At 36.4% G+C, this 24,094-nt stretch overlaps 1 protein-coding gene across 1 annotated transcript in view; it reads right to left on the reverse strand.

The window, feature by feature from the left end:
• Window positions 1–267: 267 nt before the first annotated feature.
• DHX15 (DEAH-box helicase 15) overlaps window positions 268–24,094 on the reverse strand; it is a 45,875-nt gene continuing 22,048 nt past the window's right edge. Inside the window, exons 6-14 of the mRNA XM_030270856.4 lie at window positions 22,607–22,774; window positions 18,694–18,780; window positions 16,623–16,772; window positions 16,354–16,462; window positions 15,061–15,252; window positions 11,894–12,016; window positions 9,595–9,785; window positions 2,046–2,215; window positions 268–833 (exon numbers count right to left, since the gene is read on the reverse strand). Of these exons, the coding sequence (XP_030126716.1) occupies window positions 716–833; window positions 2,046–2,215; window positions 9,595–9,785; window positions 11,894–12,016; window positions 15,061–15,252; window positions 16,354–16,462; window positions 16,623–16,772; window positions 18,694–18,780; window positions 22,607–22,774 (1,308 nt within the window). The 3' untranslated portion in view covers window positions 268–715. The remainder of the gene's footprint in view (window positions 834–2,045; window positions 2,216–9,594; window positions 9,786–11,893; window positions 12,017–15,060; window positions 15,253–16,353; window positions 16,463–16,622; window positions 16,773–18,693; window positions 18,781–22,606; window positions 22,775–24,094) is intronic.

Below are 24,094 nucleotides of genomic sequence, written 5' to 3' on the forward strand. Positions count from 1 at the left end.
AGAAATATTTAGGGCTATGTTGGAAGAAAGCATTCTCCTAACACATCTGCATGCATTTTGAGTTTTCCTAAATAGTTTTAACAAGTTTGCAAGGGATCGACATTGTATGTATCATATTATACCATCACTGTGCTGCTAAATATCTGTACCTTTAGTATTAAAATATTAAACTGCCATGTCAATCAAACAGCAGTTTAATGGGAGACTAAATGGGATTCTCATATTACAATCAAAACAATAGAAATACTGACATACTGTGGCACAAAATTAGTATAAATAGACTTTATTGAAGTCAGTACCCTTGTACTGAAGCTGAAGATTGTGTCTACAGAAGCACAAGTTGTAACATTTCACAACTTCTAAAAGGAATGTCAACAATTACAACGATCATGCATACCATGGTCGATAATCACATTTTTAGAAGCATTTTCAACCATTTCTAAAGAAATGCTTATAACATTGTTATATATAGAACTACTTTCAATAAACTGCAAAACATTGATTAGCTTTTCCAGTATGAGCTACAGTGTCAACACAAAAGGGAGGCATAAATGTTTAATTTATGAAATCAGAATGGAATATTTACTGTAAAGAAAAATTAAAAAGCTTTCAAATAAAGGCCATTATTGAACCAAAGTGAAGAGCACAACTTGAACTTTGAATCCTTTCATCTCTTAAAGCTGTCCTCTGAATAACTTCAGTTCAAAGCATAAATTCAGTACTGTGAGTATTCCTTGGACTGAAGTTTGGCAATGATGCGATCCAACTGTCTCTTTGCTTCGCACTGTGGAAAATTGCTCATGTCATAATATTGAGGGGCAATTTTCACCAGCCTGTCAAAAAAGGAAAAGCATGTTACTGATACTCAAACTTTAAGATGCGTTTTACAGGAATTCTACAACTGAAGGAAACAAAAGTTATCCATTATTTTCAGCTCATTCTGCAATTCTAAGACTAACTGAAATTTACACACATGCACACACATTTAAAATGGCAGTGCCATCCTGAGCAAGTGTCCAAGTTCAAAATAAAAAGCACACATGAGTCTCAAGATATACATGCCCCTTACAGACTCTTGGTGCTGCTTCAGTACCTGCCATGGCAACCCACACAGCCAGAGCCCCTGCTTAATGTCGGAGTACATCAGCCACAGAAGTCTACACAAACACACACAACCACTTGTGTCAGAGTATAGTCCAGCCTTAGCAGTTTTAAACTTAAAAATACAACCAAGGCCACAGGATCCTGCTTTAGGTTAGACAGTGTTTGTTGAACCAAGATTGCTAAGCAGGGATTCAAACACATTTTCCACTGAGATACTACAGACAATATAAATATATATGTTGTGTTTTCCAGCTTATGAATCTTTAAACTCTTCCTGCACAACAGTAAAATTACAGCAACTGAAGAGCTTCCCATGTCCCCAAAGCTTACTACAACCTGGTAAAGTACAACCTCAAAAGACAGGCAAGATACTTCAGATCTTTGCTTGTCTGCAGAGATTCAGGCTTCTGCTTTCCCTAATATATTTAGTTGATGAATAAGTATCATAACATGGGAAGTTGTACCACTACCATCATGTCTTTCCTTAGAATTTTAAGAAAGCATAAAATACTGTTCAGAGCCTTCTGAAAAAATTCAGACAGAAGAAGTCCTAGATCTTGAGAACAGAAGCACTGATACTGAGGTACTGGTATCTCCTAACTCAGGTATGCAAGTGGGTGCTAGGACATATCCCCAAACCTCACAACTCTAAGCAGCTCCAGGCTTACTGAAGCAACTAGTTCTAAGTCAAGCTGTGCACTGTACACAAAGTCCAGGCATCAGAGGTCTAAACACAAAATCCATGAAAAGGCACAAGTACCCACGAAGAAAACCTTTAGTCATTTACAAGACCTCAAGTCCATACCACTGACATTCCTCAAACCATTTTTTTTTAAACTACCTTCCAAAAAAGTGAAGAATTACCTCAGCTTAAAAGGGGAAAAAAAAAAAAAAACAACAACTCTACAGCAGATCATGACTGTTGCAATACTCTGGCTTACCATTCTGGCTTGATGTCTGTACATGTTCGGATGTAATTCTTCGTTGTAAGGACAAACTCATTATACAGCACCCATTCTGGTTTGTGATCAAGAACAGTGGAGGGATGCAACTGCACCACCTGGTTATCTTTCACTGTTAAGTAATGCCCTGTTCGCTCCAAATGTGCCACCTAAATAAAAAGACATTTTTCCATTAACACGGGCAATTTTTAAATGAAGCAATTTCAAGCTCATTGTTAAGTGTTCTATACAAAACAAACTAACCCAACTTTCAAACCTCATCTAAACTTGACACATTACTTGACCACTTCGAGTATTCATAGTTTTTTATAGACACAATCAAGATGCCAGCTGTTTTTGCTAACTACCATGGTACATGTATATGCTAATGCACAATTCAGTTAACATATAAAAATAATTATCATCCAAAGAGAATAATCATTACTGGAACAGCAGCAATGCAAACACAAAGGAAGGGAATATATACTGGACAGGTTTGCAACATCACACAAAGACAGCTGTGGTCTACTACAGACATCTGCTTCAAGCATTTCATTTGCAGTAGCCACTATGGGGCCAGTAAGCCACAATGTTACCCTTTTATGAGAGAGGTCTCACTACAGCCTGAGCTTCAGAGCTGGAAAATGTAGGTTCAGCGACACACTTGTGCTGTGACCTTGGTGAAAATCAATTAACCTCCCTCTGACTAAGCTTCTTGCTCTATGAAAGGGAATAATGTCTGCCTTGCCAAGATGCTCCGATACCTAGCTCATTAAGATTTTGGTAAAGCAGACAGTTATCCTTCCAATGATATCCTCTGTATGAGCAGCTAATCTAACAGAACAAGTAACTAAAATTAACCCTTTAATACCAGTAGCTGAAAATAACCTCCTCTCATTATAGATATATACACGCACAGAGTAAAAAGATTAAATACGTTGGGCAATGGCTGAAAGACATCAAAAAGACATTTCTAGTAAGATAATTAGCTGTTTTCCTTTAATATAGACTGTATACTTCCATGTTTTCTTGAATTCCCAGGTATATTTCACCTTTTTTTTTTGCCTAGTCAAGAGCAAATTTCACTGATTAGATTAAAACCCCAGGCCTTCTAAAGCAATAGCTATCTGAAGTTTCAAGCCAGAATATCTCTTTACTAAGAAATCCCTTACTTTGAGTGTACTTCTCTTTAAAACATTATGACATTAATATCCAGAACGTGTTTTAGGAGGAGAACAAAGAATTTCAATAGTTTGCGCATTTTGTCACACTAGATTTGAGAGGTAACAGGTAATTTCAAGTCTAGGAAACAGGAAGACGTTCCTTTAAATGGAGATTAACAGCACACTGTCTGTAATGATCTAGGCCTAATTTTAGTCAACTCAATATAACATCTGTAACATTAAATAGCAGTACAGGTGCAAACCAGACTAGACTAGACACTCGTGTGTTACAGGCCTAGCACAAACACAGCACACCTTGCTGTGGGATTAAGATTTTTTTCAAAGGAAGTTTTGTTTAAAAATCAATTTCATTTTTCAGATCAAAAGTGCACATGCATTCAAAAGTATCTATTTTACCTGTTTTATTTCTTCCTAGAAAGACAGAACAATGCATTATTTAGGTTTCATTGTAGAAAAGTGTGCCATTAAATTCAGTACAGTTTACCTTTAGCACCTCAGACTCACTCATATGTATTAAAACAGTAAAGTCTTATACTCTACTTTTCCCAAATATAATTTTCTTTTGCATGTAATTTGTAATGGTAGAGTTATAGTTCTTATTGACTTTGCATAATTCTGAAGCATACTCAAAGAAAAATAAATGCTACAGAAATGTGTATCTTAATTAGCTCAATTTCCAGAGAAGGACAAGAATTAAAATAATCCCAATTACAAAGAAAATGTTTCCTTAGACCACTGATATCAGGGACAAGCCACCTTTAGGTGGTTGCATACTATTGTGACTGGCTTCAATCCTGAGGTAAAAGTGACCTGCAGTATTTGTCCTCTTTAGATGTTTCTACAGAGTGCGCTTGCTGGCACACATCTTGGTAAAGAATTTCAGGGCCAGTGATGGCAGCTGTGGGGAAGTAACACAGGGAAGCTATGGCTCCAGAGCAAGCCACAGTGATCTGCCAGCTGCTGCATTTTCCTGCTCCTTCCTGGTCTGCACTATTCCAACACAGCTGACCGAGCCCATTCTTGCTTCCACTTTCTAAGTGGCCTGCCAGGTCACTGAGCTGAAAGAATTTAGAATGGGCTTAGGCAGGCACAGGTTGACATAAGGGTGCAAACAAGGAAAAATGGGAGGCAGCTTATATCACCCCTCTGAAACGCTGGCTTGCAAGCAATACCAGTGCCTGTATATACAAGGGTGATTGGCCCAGGTGTCCCTCAGAGGGCCCTTTCACCTCAGCCATTCTGTGGTGTTTTTCAGAGCATAAAGAGCATGAGCTTCCACAGAAACCACAGGATCATACTGGGTATGTGTAGGAAATGGGTTCATTTTTGGATGAGTAGTGGTAGCAAGCAAAACACTACAGAACATATCTGTACTCTGAGATCACCAAAGAATTAGGCTATTTGAGCATGACTCTAAAAGAATGGGCAAGCGTACAGCCAGCCCATGCATCTCTGCAACACAAATCAGCAACAGAAAGCATCTCTGCAACATACTCTGCAGCCTCAGAAAGCCCACATGGTTGGTGATTTAGAGACAATTTGTAGTATTTCCAGGAACATGACAAACCCAAATGGAAACAGTGGCATATACCACAAGAGGAAAATATTTCACTTAAGTTCTCACCACAATTTTATTAAGAATTACACACCCCCCTCTGGAATTTTAAGTATGCATGTGCTTATTTATTAGCTATCATGTCATTGAACCTAGAGGGTGAAGTCAGGGGTCTTCTTCAATCAAACATCAAGACTAAATCCAAATGCACTGGAAAGGTCTAAAGCAGGAATAGCATCACAAGATGCGGCTCTTTTAGATTTAAGGCTATACATTGTGACACAATGTATAGTCTTGACAGACAGTTCAGAGAAATGACTGGTCTTTGTTCTTTTTGACAAACTGATGCTAGCACGCACCAAAGGAACCTTGGCAGTTGCCTAGATTTCCAAAATTTCTGCTTGGAGCACACGCAAAAGTATTTCTGAATCTATTAAAAAGTTTTACACCACTCTTCTGCATTCCTAAAGAGCAAAATGAATACTATTAAATGCACCACTGACCACCTTTGTGTCGTAAGTTTATTTTATTACCATTCTATTATTGTAGAAGCCTGATTATGTAAAGACTTCGAAACATACATAATTCCATAGAAGAAATAAGCACCAAAGACTGAGTAGCATCAGCAATGAGATTTTCATTAGAAGGCAAATAATCTGACATCTAACTTCCTGTACAACATTGGTCATTTAAGTTTATCCTCTGTAGTGACCATGATACATATATAGCCTGTATTTGACTAAGTCACATCTCCCAAGAAAAATTCCAAGCTTCATCTGTATACCTTTCTAGCCAAGAGGGCCAATGGTATCCTGAGGTGCATTAGGAAGAGCACTGCCTGCAGGATGAGAGAGGTGATCCTGCCCCTCTACTCAGCCCTAGTGAGGTCCATGTGGAGTCTTCACACATGGGCTCCTCAATACAAGAGAGACATGGAGCTCCTGGAGCAGGTCCACCAAAGGGCAATAAAGCTGATGAAAGGACTGGAGCACCTCTGTTACAAGGAAAGAGTGAGGAAGTTGGGCTTGTTCAGCTTCAAGAAGGACCCCATCAGTGCCTAATCAGTATCTGAAGAGAGGGTGGCAGGAGGAAGGAGCCAGCTCTCTTCTGTGGTGCCAAGCAACAGGACAAGAAACAACAGACAGAAACGGACTGAAGTTCCATTTGAACATGAGGAAGAACATTTTTACTGTGCAGTGACAGAGCACTGGAAGAAACTGCCCAGAGAGTTTGTGGTTTCCCTCACGGGCGATATTCCAGAACTGTCTGAACACAATCCTATGCCATGTTCTCTAGGATGACTGTTTGAGCAGGGAGGCTGGACCAGAAAATCCAACTGTAGTCCCTTCCAACCTGACCCATTCTTTGATTTGAAAACAGAGGACTTGCTTCCACCTTTAAATTCTGATTTAAATTTTCAACTATCAGTTCTTGTTCTTTCTTCAATACTAGATTGAAAATACAACGATAAAACCCTAGGTTGCTTTTGACAACTGATAAAAACCAAAATCACTAAGAGGAAGATGACCCATCCTTAAGTCATTTGCTTGCCTTTTCCAATTCATTTCCTTAGCTTAGTTTCTGTAGTGTAACTATTTTTTGCTTAGTCTTAATCACAGTTACTTCAGCAATTATTAAAACTTTAAAGAGTCTAAGCTTAGTTTTGAATGGGTATCAGGGATAAGCCTCCATTAAGGGGTTACCTATCCATGTGTCTTACTTTGATCCCCACCTAATACTAAACTACAGTATTTATCCTGTTTAGATTCTCCTATAACGTATACTTAGTTACTTAACAGAAGTAGGAAAAATAATCTATACCTAATTCTGGAAATTCATAACCAAATTACAAATATATTACAGTTGTACAATATGCCAATTCCTCTCCCTTTCTAGGATGGGCTATGTTCAGAACAAAGTCATTGAGAAATCAGTACTTCTCTTTTCACAAAAATCACCTTGCTGAATTTTACATATCCTTTGCCTATTCTGATGTGCGATACAGAAAGTTATTTTAAAATAAGTTTTGCATTATAAGAATTAAAAGAAATCTGAGACACAGCACAAAAATTTTAAAAGACATTAACTTGTCAATACCTATCCTTCTAGAAGTTTTACTATACACAGAACTGTTGACAGTTTTAAATTATATTACCATTCACTTTGCTTGTCTATGGCAGATTTACTGGAACTCAAATTTGCATTTAAATATGAAGGGTGAAGAGATGATTAATCACCAGCAGAAATTCCACATTTATCTGCCTCTGACACACAACTGAAGGCAGGTATACAGTACTTGGTACTGATTATATAACTAGTACTATTACAATAGTCAGTACAAGCCTATATTGTCTGACCTAAACCACAGATCTTGGTACGTACAGAAAATTCTATAATGAATTTTTATGACTGGTTTTAGGACAGTAGGCAATTACTAAAGTTTAAACAATGCAGCAAATGAGAAGTATTTCAAGACAATGGCTACGACTGCTTTTTCCACTTCACACTGCCTTTTTAAATTTAGGAAGTTTGAAGAATCAACTTCTGCCACGTGTTGTCCATACACCTCAGTACTTGACATGCAGAAGCTATGCAGAGTACATGCACACATTTCTCAAGTGTTGGAATTCCACACATGTTCTGTACTAAGAGGACAAAGGACAATATATGCATTTCGTTACTAAAGTATTCTGAACAAGAGCCCCCAAATGCTACAGCCTGAATATTAGCTTGGAGAGGGCGCAATGTGTATACCGACTACAACTGTAAGTACTTCAGCTGCTGGCAAATAACATCTGAGTATTTAAAACTTTTCTAGTGAAGGTTTCTTAAAGCAACATGGAATTCATCATAAAAGTTTCAGAGTCAAAGTCAAATACATACCACAATAGGTTTAAAGAGATGAAGAAACCCAAACTAAAAAAGACTGAAACACTTTGAAGCAGAGGAGTAATGGCTGAAATGGCTTCCACTTCAAAAAGTTTTCAAGATATGGCTACAGATATGCTATAGCCCTATCTTGATACACCCCAAAAATTCCATTAGCCATTTTGAGTGAGGGAGGCAATAAACAACCTACTGACTATGGAAGCCCAAGGAGACTTCCACACAGGCTTTAATTTTCAGCTGCATGAGTCTACTTACTACTGTATTCACAGCAAAAATACCAAGTCAGATCTTTAACTCCTACAACACAAGAGACCAAAAATCTACTTGCACCAACACTGGTGCAGCTCCCCATGTAGGGGAATAGGTGTTTTCTAATAGGAAAACACCAATTAGAGGAAGAGTTTCACTCCCAATAACATAAAACAATCAGAGAGCACACCAACTTCCAAGCACATGGCCTCCCCAAAGGTCCAATTAAATCAAAGAAGGCATGAGGTATAGTGCCAAACAGAAGTGCAGCTGTGGCACTCAGACCTTCCTGAGGCCCAAAATGGCACGCTGGACAGAAATGTTCTTTGTCTTTCAAAGGTGTAATTAAAGGTGTAAGTGGGAATGTGTTCTAAAGCATTTGCCAAGAAATATGCAGAAAACATGTCCCAAACTCAAGGACTGAACACTGTTACAGCCTACTTGTCTGAAAGGTTACAGCAAGTAAGGCTTTAGAACCATTTAATTATTTAAAAGCAGCCAACAGCCTTAATCCCCCATTTGCATTACAGTGAAATGCAGTTGCTGACATTGTTATTTCTGTATTCTGAAAACCCAGGAAGAACATGGTTTTGCTGCAGACTGGCTGGCTGAGCCCTGGACACAACACTTGGCAGGGGCGGTTTAAGGACAGGGTGCCCAAGTCCAAGTTCCAGTTTGGGTGTGTAAGTGCAGTGCTTGTCAGGCCCATGCACTGACCAACTGGCAAGTGTTTAGTTTCAACACCACAAGAGTGCAGTCCAAGGGAAAAATCAGGAAATGCAATGGGCACTGGTCAGCCTCCTAAATATAACAAGATTGTGCTCTCCAGAAGTGAGGTTTTAGGCTCTAGCAGATATGTTGCAGAGACATGTCAAATGCTTTCTTGCTATGAAAAACATTATCACAACAGTCCAGAATCAATAAGGATGAAGATTCACAGTTTGTATCTGCAAGAGCCAGCAAAGAGACTCTAGCAGTCTTAAGGTTGAATGTTGAAGAGAAAAAACACAGTGGGACTAATGGGAAAAAATATCAAAAAACAAACCAAAACCAAACAAAAAAATAGACAAACCCCCAGCAGTCTGCATTCTAGCTTGGGGCATGCTTAACCTCAAATGCAAAGCATGCACGTGGCAGCAGTGGAGACTGGCTTCCATAGCCATCCTGGCTCAAGTGGCAAATGCATTTCAAACAGTATACATCTTGAGATTACAGAAGTGCTCCAGTACTCCAGTATCTGACTCATGCAATTGAAAAGTGAAATATAAATATGGGGAAAATGTACAAATGAAAATACTCTCTTTCTGTAAATATAACATTTTTCATATTTATATACCACTATACTTCCTTCTGGTATCAGATTACAAATAATTTTAGAACCACATATTCTGCAGTTACTTTGAAATGTTTTATGTAGTTACTTCATGAATGCTCATACAAGAAAGGAGATTTTGATACACTGATAAGATTGCCTTCAACATTTTTTCCATTTGACTAAAGAATGTACTACTTGCATCGTTATCTAGCAACCTGACAAAGACTACATGGTAATATAATTAGCCAAATGCAATTTAAGTAACATTTATCAAGCTTTAGTAAATTGTAACAACGATACTACCATTATGAGCCACATAAACATGGAACTAATTTCCCTAGGAGAATACAGACATACCTGCATGAAATACCCAGTAACTAATGCCTTTCTTATGTTGATGTAATAGTCTCGACTGGTAAAATCTGTGCTTCTACGAGGCAAATTAAATCTATCCATGATTCGTGACAGCTGTTGGCGTACATTGTCTGCAGACATCAGGGACCTGTAGTTAATGAAGTTGTCGTAACACCACTGAACCGACTCATGATCTGCAACATTAGAAAACATGAATCAAAATTAGAACAAGTAAATAAAACAGTGACTAACTGATTCATCAGTCAGAGGAACCAGAAAAAAACATCCATAAACTTTTATAAATGGTAACAGCTCTTGGTTTATTCAGTCGATTTCCTGCACTAGGTAACTTGCCAAAACGTTTCTATTCAGGAAGCACATAGGACAGAAGAAAAGCAGGGGTTTCCCCCCTCATCAATATAACAAACACAATCAGTACTGTTGTACTGAAATACCATACCACTAAATTTTGGACATCTCAAAAATCCCATCCTGCAACTAGAAAAACCATCTCCAAACTTGAAGTGTAAAACATTACATGATGTCAAGAACACTGCACAGCCTTTAACTGCAGCATGCTACAAACATACAAGACAATTGTACATAACTACACTGTATTTGAAAAATCAAACCCTACTTTAATTAAGCATTCAAGTAACAGCTAAGAGCTATACAGTCTGTTCTCAAAGTGTGACACACCTCACAGCAGTTTAAGTAAATGTGACTGGTAAAATACACCCACTGTAACAGAACTCTGTACTCTAACTGTTCCTACTGCTCATAGCTCTGAGAAATCTGATGAAACAGCAAGCCTCAGCCATTCTGTCAGTAGAAATATCTGCACGTTTCATATCAAGAAACCCAGTTCTCCCTAGCAATTCTCTGACTTTTCAAGTAAGGCTCTTCTAATCTTTGTCAGTTTAAGAATCCAACAAAGCCAGCTTTAAGAATTGAAACTTAAAGGTAACTCTTGGAAAGACGAGACTCTTCTTAATTCGCACTGGAAAGAATTAATATTATGGAAGTCGAGGTTAAGTCCAAGTTCTTTCTTGCACTTTACCTTACAGAATATATTTTAAATGAAGTATGAATGAAGCTGTTATACAGTTGTGATCTACTGTACAGTACCAAAGCATACTACTTTCTGAGCCAATTGAACTATGCATCATGGATAACCCTAAATGTTTTATATTGTTCTATATACTACCAGTAGTAGCATTTTGTCTTCTGATTCCAGAAGACAATTCACAATTTCACAAGATTATTCTGAAGTAGCTCCATCTCTCAGTAATCTGAGTATTACAGCAATGGTTTCCAGAAACATGCACAAATTGTCTGCCAGACATTCTGTATCCCATTAATGAAAAAGCTAACAGGAAAAAAAAAAGCTCGTATTGTTTGTATTGTAAACTCAGTGTATTTGTTGACTTTTTCATTTATTTTGGGTTGTCACATAATGACAGCTTTCAATACAGAATTTCTACATCAAACCTGTAACAAAGGCACATTAAGCTGCATTTCTTTTTACTCAGGGTAAAAAGACTGCTTGTTTTTTGTTTGCTAACAGGAAAGTATAACTGAAGCACCTAAGTTCACATGGCTGGTAGTTTTTATTTATATATATAAATCTTTTTATTTGCTATCAATATAAGTCAGTTTTAAAAAGTGGGTCACTTTCTCATTGTTGAAGAGAACTCCTAGCTTCACCTCTTCATTCTATCTTCTTTAAACTACTAAAATACACTTTGGCTATGTTGAAGAGGATCATATATTTTCTCTAAATTCCATCCACAGAAATTACATAATTGAAACATATGTATCATACAGTTCTATGTTACTTCTTGCTGATGCATCATCCCTTCGCCTCTCAATCTATTCCAAAGCCTTATTACAGAATTCCTAATTACATTAAAAAACTAGGATTAAAAACGTTTTTGTTCTAAGAACATATCCTTCTCCAAATTCACAGTTTTTCCTGCACTGCTCTCCCTGAAAAATCACTAAGCAATTATACCTATTTTTTATAATTAATGTTAGATAAACTTCCAATATTTCTTAATTACAGGAACACTTGCTTCCTTCTGTCCAAGGTTACCCAGCACTGATTTAAAAGCCTGGCTTGTTTGCATGCTCATCAGTTTATTACAAGATTGCTTGGGTAGTTTTTTGGTTTTGTTTGACCCCCAAAGGAAAGTAGCACTTAAATAACAAAACCCAAGCCCTTCAATTGTCCTTGGAACACAGAAACGGAAGTTGGCAGCACAAAGCATAAATAATTTTACTAAAACAGAGACAGACTTACTTTGCTTGAAAGCATGGTAGACATTCAGCAACGTCAAATGATCTCCATCTATGTGGGCAAACCTCATCTTGGCTTCATCTGCTGCTTTCTTTGCTTCCGTGGGGCGAACAAAACACTGTGGGACTAAACAAGGTTGGTATGGGCCCAACACAAACGCCCATATCGATGAGTCACGCATTCACAGATAGAGGAACAAGGCCTAGCTAGGTCAGTTCACAGAGCATAGGGCAGGGCAGGATGGCCTCCAACTGCATCTTGGACTGTTTACTACCTTGATTTGGTACATCAACACCTAACCACATCTGTAAGACAAGAGGGTTTCAAAGCTACAGAGTACCTGATTATTTAAATAGAATTATATGTATGCATCAAAATATCTAGTCTGAAGGCCATCAGGGTTACCTACACAGACTGGAAGGCTAAACAAATCTTAGTTCAAATCCAGTGCTGATAGCTCTACCAGGAGCTAGTATCCCATGGAATTAAACACTTTAATTGCAAATCTGTTTTTTCAGAAAGCCCCTACAGACAAAGTAAATATTTCTGAAAGTAGTGTACTAGGACAGTCTAACCCAACTGGAGGTTTGATTATCACAAGTCTGTTACTAGACAGAACACACCAGTCAAGTCTCTTCCCACATGGTATTGCTATCAGCACTGGTATACAGAAACATGTAAATGAAGGTATTAATAAGTCTAAAGGCTGTGATGGTAGCGGTAGTGGTGGAAGGTTAAACCGTCCTTTGGCACTACTTCAAATAAAAAAATATAGATCAAAAAATGCAACATGAGCTTTCCCTATCATTATATTCTCTTACATACATCTAACTCATGTCTATTACATCCAAAAATTGTTTTTTACTATCTCTTATCCAGACACAAACTAGCAAAGACCATAAATAGTATTGCAGGTAACTTAATTAATGGTCTGCCAAAATTCTAGTATGTTTAAAGATTGGTATCAATCCACAAGATCTTGAAAGTAGTTATAAGATATCTGCTGGAGCAGGGAGATCGCAACAGGTCATCCACTGTGATTCCTTCCAATCTTACCCATTTTGTGATTTACTTGATAGAAACCTACACCAGAAGATAAATCAGTTTGGGTTTAAGGAAGTGCAATTTTTAAGAGGCTGAATTTCAATAAAATTAATTATTAAATACTAAAAATCCTTAATCTTTTTCCAGCTGCTTGGGACTACATTAGTTTTCTCACTAATGAAGCCCTGCAATCACATGAGAACACCTCCCTGCATATGACATATCACTATCAAATGAGGGGGTTTTGTGCAGTGTTATGTAGTTTTTCTTTAGTCTTAAATTTACATAGAAGCCCCAAAGCACTAGATATTGTGAGCTGAATACCAGATGCAACTTGAGGGGGAAAAAAAAAAAATCACACTGTAACAGTGAATCATGGTAACAAATCCACAAAGACCAATGCATTAAAGAAAATGGAAATGCAGGGATGAAATAAACACCCGGTATAATGGGTCCTGCATTTGAAAAAAGAGATAATATCAAGTATATTTTAATTTCTAACTCATACTATTAAAAGCAAAATCCAGATTATTCTATCACTGTCTTAACTCAGTGTTTCAAAAAGTAATAGTACTTTCCATACCACAGCATGGCACCATGGCTTTTATAAAATGTAGTACAATCATTTAATCTGCTCATTTATTTAATGCTATTTTTGCTCTTTTCTGTCACCTCATTTCTCATTCAGTCCAAACTTAATACATGGATTGCTATCAACAACCTGACAATCTTTATGTGCACTTAACACACCAAAACATACTATTATGCTGCTGGTTTAAAGTGCTTACTTCAGGAAACAGCCCTCAGAAAGACCAGATTATGGGTTTTTTAAGAGTAGTGTTTTAGTTATGACCCATCAATTAACCATCTTTAATCCATTTTATATTTTTCCCCCAAAACTTATTTATCATTATGTTAATTGTGGTTTAAAACAAAGAAGGTATCGCGGCCTCAGAAAAGGTAAACTGGAAAAAGAGTAAGGCAAATCAATTGAAGGCCACGGATAAAAATACTAAACTGACTTGTGGATACTGGGGGGGAGAAGGGGGGAGAGAAGAGAAAGACAGGCACCAACCTACCACCACCTCCGCAATTAAGCCTACCATTTAATTAAAGAAAAATATTATGATTCTGCCCTGCCCATCTGCTCTGAGTCTGAACAATCATAACTCTGAAACAAACATTTTAACTTGTTCTTAAAACTTTCATATAAATATACTGTAAAACTAAACTGAAGCAACAGATTTGACACTTAATCAAAACTTTTTTTTTCTCTATCCAACCAAGTCAAGCATGTCAGCAATACACCTGCACTATGGAGAGCCTGGTAAATTATCACCTCCCAAAGGCAAACAGTCCTTATGAGTATGAGCACCCCCATTTTCTTAACAGATTAAAACGTGCTGCTTGTCCTATGACCTCTAGTTATAAAACAAAGTCATTTCTACACAATGGGGAAATTAAATACAAGGTTTGCTTGGTAACATTTTCCTCTCATTAAGCTCTCTCAGCAAGCAGCTCTGCTCTGATACAGAGCTATTCATGTAACAACAACAAATTACAACTATACACCTCAGTTAATTCTTATAAAGATATAGCTTCGTTCCAAGCTTCTTTCTTCCCTTTGAAAGTACTGACTGTTCTCCAGTTTTGCCATTTAGTAACTGAAAAATGTATCATGTACAAGCTTATGATTTAATATAAATTATACTCTAATCCCTTTGGGAAGACTGATTTAACCAAGTGCAGAAGAATGCACAATACGAAATAGATTTTACTGCCTTAAAAATTAGTGGTCAAGATGATATTTCTGCGCCTGACGATGAACCTAAATGGAAATTTCTGTTCTACTAGCTGATTCCCCATCCCCAACAGTTCAAATATATATACTTTTAACTGATGTTAGGAGCAAACTTAGATCATTTTATGCACTACTTTTCAGCATTATTACTCACTAGCTTCAATATCTCTAGATAAATCCATAATAACTGAACCCATCTATGAAGTTTTAAAAAGCAAATCTAATTTTATTAAAAATATATTTATGTTATTTTTCTGATGTAGGAAAATTAAATTTTCCCCAGACTGAAGAGCTGCAATTTTAGTTTCTCTTTTCCCGCTATTACCTGACAACATGGCAGTAATAGATAGGACCTCATTAGAACAGTTGTAGTCACAGCTCGCAATAACCATTTTAGCCAGCTGTGGATCCAATGGAAATTCAGCCATCATGGATCCCAACTCAGTCAAGTCTCCATCATCATTTAAAGCAGCCAGATAATTTAAAAGCTCTAAGGCTCTCATCAGAGTTTCAGGAGCTGAAAGAAAAAAATATGTAAATTCACACATTACCCAAACGGCTCTGACTCAGCACAAACCAAGGAAGCACAGACTGTTACTAGGTATCTTTTTTTCTTTTTTGGTTCTCCATTCCCTAGCATCCAAATGCAAAACTGTTGCCAAATTGAGCAATACACACCCAAATATGAATGAATGGGGGTGGTAGGGAGGGAACACTTATTTAGAAAAGCTTTAACTTTAATCACAAGCTTTGAATATTTGAAGATTACTGCTTTTCAAAATTCAGACAGCAGCGGCATTGTGAAATATTCAGTATAGTAATATCACTTCTCCCTGCAGATACTTTTTCCCTTGTTCCATACTAAATAAATCAATAGTCCTAAAATTTCAACCATGTCAACTCTAGATACCTAGTCTTTCAGAAAGCCAGCAAGAATGTTCTCTTTATCTTACATTCTTCACAAAGTGAGTATTAACCCACAACGAAAAAATAAAATGAAATCCAAAAGTCTTTCTGTTAAGCTATCATACATGTTACACAGAACAAAGCATTTAACTGTTCTGTAGAACTATTTAAAAACTTACAGACCAGGTCAGATTTTTATTTTAGGAGAATAAACAACTAATTCACCTATGTATATATGACCGATTTACATTTCTGATTAGCAATATCACCCACTTATTTCTGAAGCATATATGAACATTTAGACACTTATAAGAAAGATGCGTAAAAACTACAGTTGGGACCAAACCATGTATTCAGCTTTGAAAACGCCAGCCCATTTTATTTACAGTTGTTACCTGATTGCACAATTAAAATGCACAATCAAGGTGATAAATAAAAAACCTCAAATAACAGATTTTGTAATGCCAAGAATTTTCTCTTATGCTCTGAAGAAAAGGGGCTTTCAGTAGCTTCCTTGGTTCCACTAAAAGCTCTTATACAGAAAAAGCTTGTTTGGATATGACACAGAGCACTAAATTTCAGGATAAACAAAAGACAATTCCTTACAGATTACAACTAAAAAACCAGAAAAAAACAATGAGAGAATTTATTCCATGTTGTCATTATATAAAATAGTCATAAAAATAAAGATTGTAAAGATGGAAAGAGATACCTGGTGGATCCATAAAATCAAAGTGCACCAAATCATCTATACCAAGCTTCTTGAGCTGTAATACTACAGATCCTAAGTTAGACCTCAAAATTTCAGGGTATGTGTTGTCCTGGGGGGATGAGGGGGGGAAAAAAAGAAGAAAATTTGTAACACTTCTTCAGACACTTTATACTACAGAAGTATTCAAATTCTCATTTTGTTTAATACCACAGCACTCAACAACCTGAATCAGAATTCTTATGAATACAATGTAAAACCCAAAATCTTACCTGCATTTCAGTTTTGTAGGCTTTCTCTGTATAAAGCCTGAAGCACTTGCCTGGTCGAGTACGACCAGCACGGCCAGCTCGCTGCTGGGCAGACGCTTTACTGATCGCAGTCACCAACAGAGACTCCACTCTGATACGAGGATTGTACACCTATTTCAAAGGGGAGCAGGACAGAAGGTAAAAGAATAAACTATGTCCATGGACAGGACAACTACCCAAACTGCTTTAAACTTATTTTTAAACATAGCTTCTGCACAAGTTCTACATATCTGAAAAGGAAAAAAACCAAACTGGCTACAAAAGACTGGAGAGCTTCAAATACAACTGCCTAGAGAACAGCATTTTTTATTAATCTTTTAACAGCAACTCCTGCCAGGCTCCCTGTTCTTAAATGTATTTTTAGATAAGATTTTCATGGCAAATGGAATGTGTCCAATTTGTTCTACAGAGGGCTAAACACTCATGGTGCTTAAAAAATCCCATAAAAATGTTGTCTTGATATAACTACTGATGCCTTAAGTTTCAGCTTTCATATTTTTCAGATTCTGTATTGCATCAGAGTGCAACTCTGAACTTCATATAAAGTGTTATCAAGTTCTCTTCACAGTTTAGTTAGACAAAACAATTCTTTTCCAGCCTGAGAACTAAGGACACCATTGCAGCTTTGGGCCCGAAAAGTGTAAACCATGGCAAATTGAAGAAAGCAATTTGGGAGGATGGGACTTCATAACCTGAAGCTGTAATTGGACAATTAACCCCAATATGTAAATGGACCAAAACTTATAAAAGTGTGGAAACTCAGGACCAGGCATCTATCTTGGGTACAGCCATGGCTAGGCTCTCGTACTGCCCAAGGTGTATCCTTTGAAGTACCTACTTTATTCCTTTAACATGTGTAGCCTCTGTTCCAGGCATCACTATGAGGTTGAATAATCATATTCAAGATCAGAAAAATCTAACGTTAAGATTTCATGCAACTGTAAAGATCAGGCTGATGACAAAATTGTATTTCAAGGGTACTTGAAATATGATATAGATGCAGACTATCACAGTACGAAATATCTGCTAGTATTTACTACAAAACTTCCACTACAGTCATATCTAGACAGCAGCCCTGCCAACTCTATAGGGCTCATGGAAAGGAATACACTGAAAATGAAGGCAGTAGTCAAACAGTAGTTGCAGCTGAAGACATCTTCCGTCCATCTTTTAAGATCTTTCTGGTATGATTCAGTATAAAATATGTACAGAAACCTTAGTTCTTATATTGGAAGAATACCTTGTGTGAAAAGAACTATTTGTGAAAGAAGTTCAGCCTTAATGGCGATTTAAATTTGTGCATAGAAACACACTGGTTGTACTCACATTCTGCTGTGTGTCTGCCTCATTTTGCAAAAGTTAAAAAGGCTGAAAATGTGTACCACTATTAAAGGAAAAGACTAAGAAATCAAGTCATAAAGAAAGCTACATTTAGTGGAAAAAAAAAAAAAACAACAAATGAAGCCAATGACATTCATATTTAATTTTATGCAGTTACTGGGTTGACTTAAGAAAGCTACTTCAGTTCCTCTGAACACCCTATGATGTTCCAAGAACCATAATATGAGCTTGATTACAATCTTCAGAACTGCAACAGTACATGATAAATACTGACATGAAAAAGCAGGGATCATTTCTTCTCATTTTAGTGCTGGAGTTTTCTACAGTGACTTAAAGGAAGAGAAGGCTTCTAGAACCACTTTTATTTACTTTCATACAATTTGTTTTACTTGAGCATCCTCAAGCATAGACCAACAGTACAAAACTGCCCTTCCTAAAATATCTAGAAGAGCTATATTCCAAGTCAAACACCAAATTCTCACTTCTTTAAAAAAAAAAAAAAAATTCTATCTGATGTTTGTGGACGAAGCACAAACAGCAAAAATACGAAGTTAAAAACAAAACAAATCCAAACCAAGTTCAAAATTTCAACTGTAAAAAGACCTGTCAGGTGTTTCCAAAGGCAAGAGAAGCCTGTGCAAACCAGATTCTATCACCTTTCCTACTATAAAGAGAAAAAAATAGTACCTACCTTCTGTTTTGCAAAGCCAGGATCAATCACAAACACTACGCCATCTATTGTCAATGATGTCTCAGCAATGTTAGTGGACACCACAACCTGTCAAAAAAAAAAAAAAAAACAAACCAACCCAAAACCCCAAAAAACTAATTGAAACTACTTCATCCAAAAGATGAAGGGCTCCAATTCTCCAATTTTGACTCTGCACAAATGATTTTCAGTAAACTTTCCATTACTTAATCAATCACTACCAGAGCTGCCCTCCAACACTTTCACAGGATGATATGAAATCAACCAGAGGAACTTCTAGTGAAAAGAAAGCCGTTTTCATCTGCTGTTTTTTTCTCTCCATGGATCTATTAACTATATAACAAATGTTAACTGAGAAAAAGAAGAGCAAAAATTTAACTCATGAAACCACTACTCAATTTTTTTTTCTCACATCTCTGGTACAAAGTGACAAGCTGTACTGGAACCCTTTAACATCATGTATTAATTCTAGCTTTTTACCTTTTTCTGAAAGCCTGAACATGGTAAACTGGTTAAATAGTATTAAATTGAAAGTTGCATACATTACCAGCACAGCATTTTTAAAATTTGGCTTGAAATAAAGCTGTTACCAACAAATTCCAGCTAAAATTGTGAACAATATGTATTTTATTTCTACTGTCTTTTTCTATCACCAGATATTCAAACACCTTTGCATATCTTTAATGTTACATTCTTAGCCTTTCAGAAGGTTAAGTCCTACACAAAAATTAAAGCAAAGGTAACTATCAGAGTTCCAAGGCTTGATTTGCCACCATTTAAATTTTTATATCCAGAGATGCAGTGTAAACAAGCAATGGATACCATTAGCTCTCATCCCAACAGTGACCACACTGAGTCAGGTTATTACACATTATTACCTCAGAAAAGATCCAAAACCTGTTCAGCACTTCATCAGAAATACTTACCCTCCACTTTCTAATCTCAGAGCAGTCTGTCATTACTTTTTTCAGTTTATCAATTAGAACTGGAGAGACACCCTAAATACTTAGTTCAGAATTACAGTGAGGCCACTGACTGCTGACATCCCCTCCTGCTTGCTGATCACTTTGCCAGTCAGCTACTTATCACACTCAGCTTGTCTCTTCGTAAGGTCTAAGCTTGCCCAAAGCCTACAATATATTGAAAGCAGTACTTTGGAAAAAGCACTGACAATTATTTTGGAATTACGGTGTTTCACCCTAAAATGATGCGCTACTTAGAATTCCTCAAACAAACAGAAAATACCGTACACATCATTCACAGATGACTTGCACAAATTAATCAAGAGATCACAGCTACAAATATCAGTGCAAGTCAGTGCAAAATCTCAATACATCTTCATTAAAAATTTGAAAGGCATTAAATATACAAATTAAACTCATATTCTCACATTAGAAGTCTAGTCAATCCACACCTAGCTTACTGTTATAGAGTACACCTCATTTAAGTTTTGTGTTTTTCTGTTTCTGCTAACGTACAGAACCAGATACACCAAGATTCTTCAAATACTAATTACAGAGCAGAGACAAAAGATTTTTATCCTGCTTTTAACCACTGATTTCTATTAGGACACTTCAATATCAGGAACTCAATACAGCTAGTGTGCTTAGTCCACAGCAGTACAACAATTTAACATGTCCTGAATTCACTTAAGCTATACAGAACTTTCCCAAGGTAGAAAGAAAAAAGTTATTTACACGGTGGATTCTATTGCACATACAGATATCATTTGTTAATGTCATATTGCTTAAAAAATGACAGTTACTTCTACAAAAGAAGTAACTTTAAAAAGGCTGAAGAAATTATAGTATCTTTCAAGTCTAAATCAAAAGACAAAGTTACTTGAACACTGAACAACTGAAATCAGCACTTAATTATATAAAATGAATTATAATTAACCTTAGCAATAGTTTTGCCATTTCTGAAATTAATTTTAAAACTTTGTTTTGAATATTAAAATACACACAGCATCTACATCTAAAAACATATCTGTATTGCATGTGTATTAACTAGCAATGCTTAAGATTGCTGAAACAGAAACTAGAACGCAGTTTGAAAAGAAGGGATGACAAGGAGCCTTTAACATAGGGCAACAGAAACATTAAGTCATCTTTGTCTTCCTCAATTAAAAAAAAACATTCTTACTATTTAATCAGAGTATTTGTCAGTAATCTTAAACCTTTTCAAAATAATAGCTGCTTTCTTAGCTCGAAGAGGACAAAAAAGTGCAAAGTTGTCAAGCTGCATCACTACTATCTGTTACCATCACTACTTTAGCAAAATGCCACACTACTTCCAGCATCTCATACCAAAAAGTTAAAGCTCAGGAAATACTTAGTTACTCCACGCATTTCACTTACACTTGTATGACCATTGGAGCCTTTGAAAGGATTCAGATCACCTACTAGGTCCCTCCTCAGCAGTGCTAAAATCTAGGTTCAACTCCCACAAAGGACTGGATGAAGAGAGACATTTTCTTAAATAGGCAGGCACAGCACCGCAGTTTTACTTTACATACCTTGATCACTAAGGCTAATTAAAAGTAACCCATCTTAAAAAATTGCAACACAGATGCACTTTCATTCATAGTTAGATTTCTTATGGAGATAAAAAGGAAAACACGGACGCCAGAATAGTTCAGCCAAAGAGGACAAGTAACTTCATAGGTCTAAGTCTGCTGCCTACATGCTATGTCTGCTTTACCCTATAGCAGGCATCTTTGGGCATAACAACTTTCCTTGTGGTAAAACAGCTGCTACACCAAGAATGTCTTCCTCTCAGAGACTAGTACTGACTGTCATTTCAACATAACAAAAACTACACTCTGCACTTGTCATCCTCTTATGCAGAAAACCAAAACCTGCCTATTCTGAAGGGCACAGTTTTAAACATGAGTGAAAATGTAATTAAATACATAGCTATCACTTGTTATTTAAAAGCAATTTCATTTATTTAAGTCATTTGCAAATACAATTTTGTTGCAGCATTAGTTTCATGATTTGAGACTGAATGCTTTCTGCAATCAAATTCAGCAGGAAAAGAAAGATAATTTTACTAAATTTAATAAGTGATTTATTCTTCCAGAACACTAGAAAGTTGCCACTAGTATTATACATGCATTGTACTGCACAAAAACAAAAATAATCAAGGAACGAACCCTGCCTAGAGCACACAGTATGATTCAGCTTTGACCTTCAAAATCTTAGCTTTGTGACTGCCAGTTCTGCAGAGCAGGAGTTTAGTGTTAGGAAGCTTTAATATGACTCCTTTCTAAAAAAACACATAGCTTCTACTGCGGATTATTGGAGCACTGACATAATAATTTTATGAAGAACATTCACTGTGCCATTTCAAGTTTTTCAGTTTCTCAATCGATTCTGCCTAATTTATTTCAGTTCCTCATTTATTACTTCAAAAATATAAACATTGAATTTCAACATACTTGTTTTAATTTGCACCTTCTCATAAACCGTAAGAAACAGATAAAACCTGTATGGCAATCTACCCCTAAGAGACAGCCTAAATTGTCTCCAAAAAAGGGGAAAGAGCACATCTCAAAATAATTAACTTACGGAAAAAATCCCATCTTCACATAAATCGTATTTTACGTAAGAAACTTAAATGACTGTCATTTCTATTCAGTCAAAAAAACTGTTACCACAACATCCTAGCCCTACATAGATGACAGAACTTTGACTTGCACTGCGAGACAAATTTCAAGTTACCTAAAAATTCTAATGTGATAAAATACTGCATTTTAAAATCTTCATTAAAAAAACCCTTGTACTTGTTGCTGTCTAAATATATTTAAAGGAGCTGAAAGCCGTATTTCGTGGCCCATGAAACTATGAGTAGCTACTTACAGAACAGAGTATCAACACAGCTTAGTATTTACCTTTCTTCCTATTGCTCCATTTTGTTTTTTCGGTGGGGGAGGTTCAAATATTCTTTGCTGTTGCTGTGGAGGAAGGGTGGAATACAATGGAATGATTTTTATGTCACCAACTTCAGGACCTAAGTCATCAATTTCACGTTTTATCCTCTTGCAGGCTTCATCAATCTCCTGCAAAACAAGAATACTGGTTAGAAGAGAACTCCATGAAAAAGGAAGCATACTTAGAGTGTTTATGACAATTAGATTAAGTATACACCCTGAAGAACAATCACAATAACTTCTACTTTAAAAAATAAAAAATCAATCAAGGTGCTTACCGAATCTGCAATCAAATTTCCACAATACTTCAAGATGTTTCAGCTTCTATACTCTAATGAACAGCATAATTTGCATTCAACATCCTTTTTCTTTTAGTCATGTTTCCTAATTAAATCTCTACAAATTGTACTAAAATTGAAATCTCTCACCCTGGAATATTAAACTGCACTCATGACCTTTTCAATTTTCACAATCTGAAGGAAATTGATGTGCAAGATATTTAAAATAAGCCAATTAAGCTTTAATGTCACGTATCACTAATGCAATTATATGGAAGATTTGCTTCATTGTACCTAATGGGAACAAACACCTTTACAGTATAAACATGGATACTCAAAATCAAACTTCTCAATCCCAGGCTTCAGATCTTACTTCAAAATTAACTGAAATTCCATTTAAGCTTAAGAAAAGCCAGTGAAATAGTCTGAAGATGAAAGATGTTTTATGCTTTTTTCTACCAAAGTATTTACTAGCCTATTGTCTGCTTACCATAGAAAACAGTTCACCACAGCCCAACTGTTCCAAGTTCATTTCATTTTCAAACTACTGTATTTAAGCCAGCAAGGTGACCAATAGTTATGACAAGATCAAAGGAAAATTGGATTGCACAGAAATTTAGGTTAATGAGTAACACCATTCATTATCTTTAACATAAAAATCACAACAGAGCCTTCACTAGTGTAACTAAGAGACAAAATGACTGACTCTGGATCTTCCATCTGAATCACTAAGGGAAAAATAAAGTCATGACAAAAAACAGCAGCAGGCAAAAGCAAAAAAATTTACTACAACATTCTCTGAGAAAAGAGGGGAGACCTCCCTCACAACACTGACTAGCCTGAAGCTGAAGTGATACTTTAGACCCTAAAGCAAATATACGCAACTGGTAATCTAAAGGCTCTAAAATTACTGCTTTAAACTGTGTTTTTAAAGACAAAAGCAGTCTCTCTCAGAAATCATAAATCCAGGTAGATCTACACCAAATCTGGGTCATTTACTTGTTAAAGAGACATTAAAACATAGTCAATGCATTTCTGCTGAGAATTTAAAAGAAGCACAGACAATATTGTTCTGTATTGATCAGTGTATACAATTAATGTAAGCATGGCAAAAGCCAATTCAGCACTGGATAAGCACTGGCATATCCAATTCAGGATATTCTATGATTCT

The sequence above is a fragment of the Taeniopygia guttata genome, chromosome 4, assembly GCF_048771995.1.
Source record: "Taeniopygia guttata chromosome 4, bTaeGut7.mat, whole genome shotgun sequence".
Lineage (NCBI taxonomy): Eukaryota > Metazoa > Chordata > Aves > Passeriformes > Estrildidae > Taeniopygia > Taeniopygia guttata.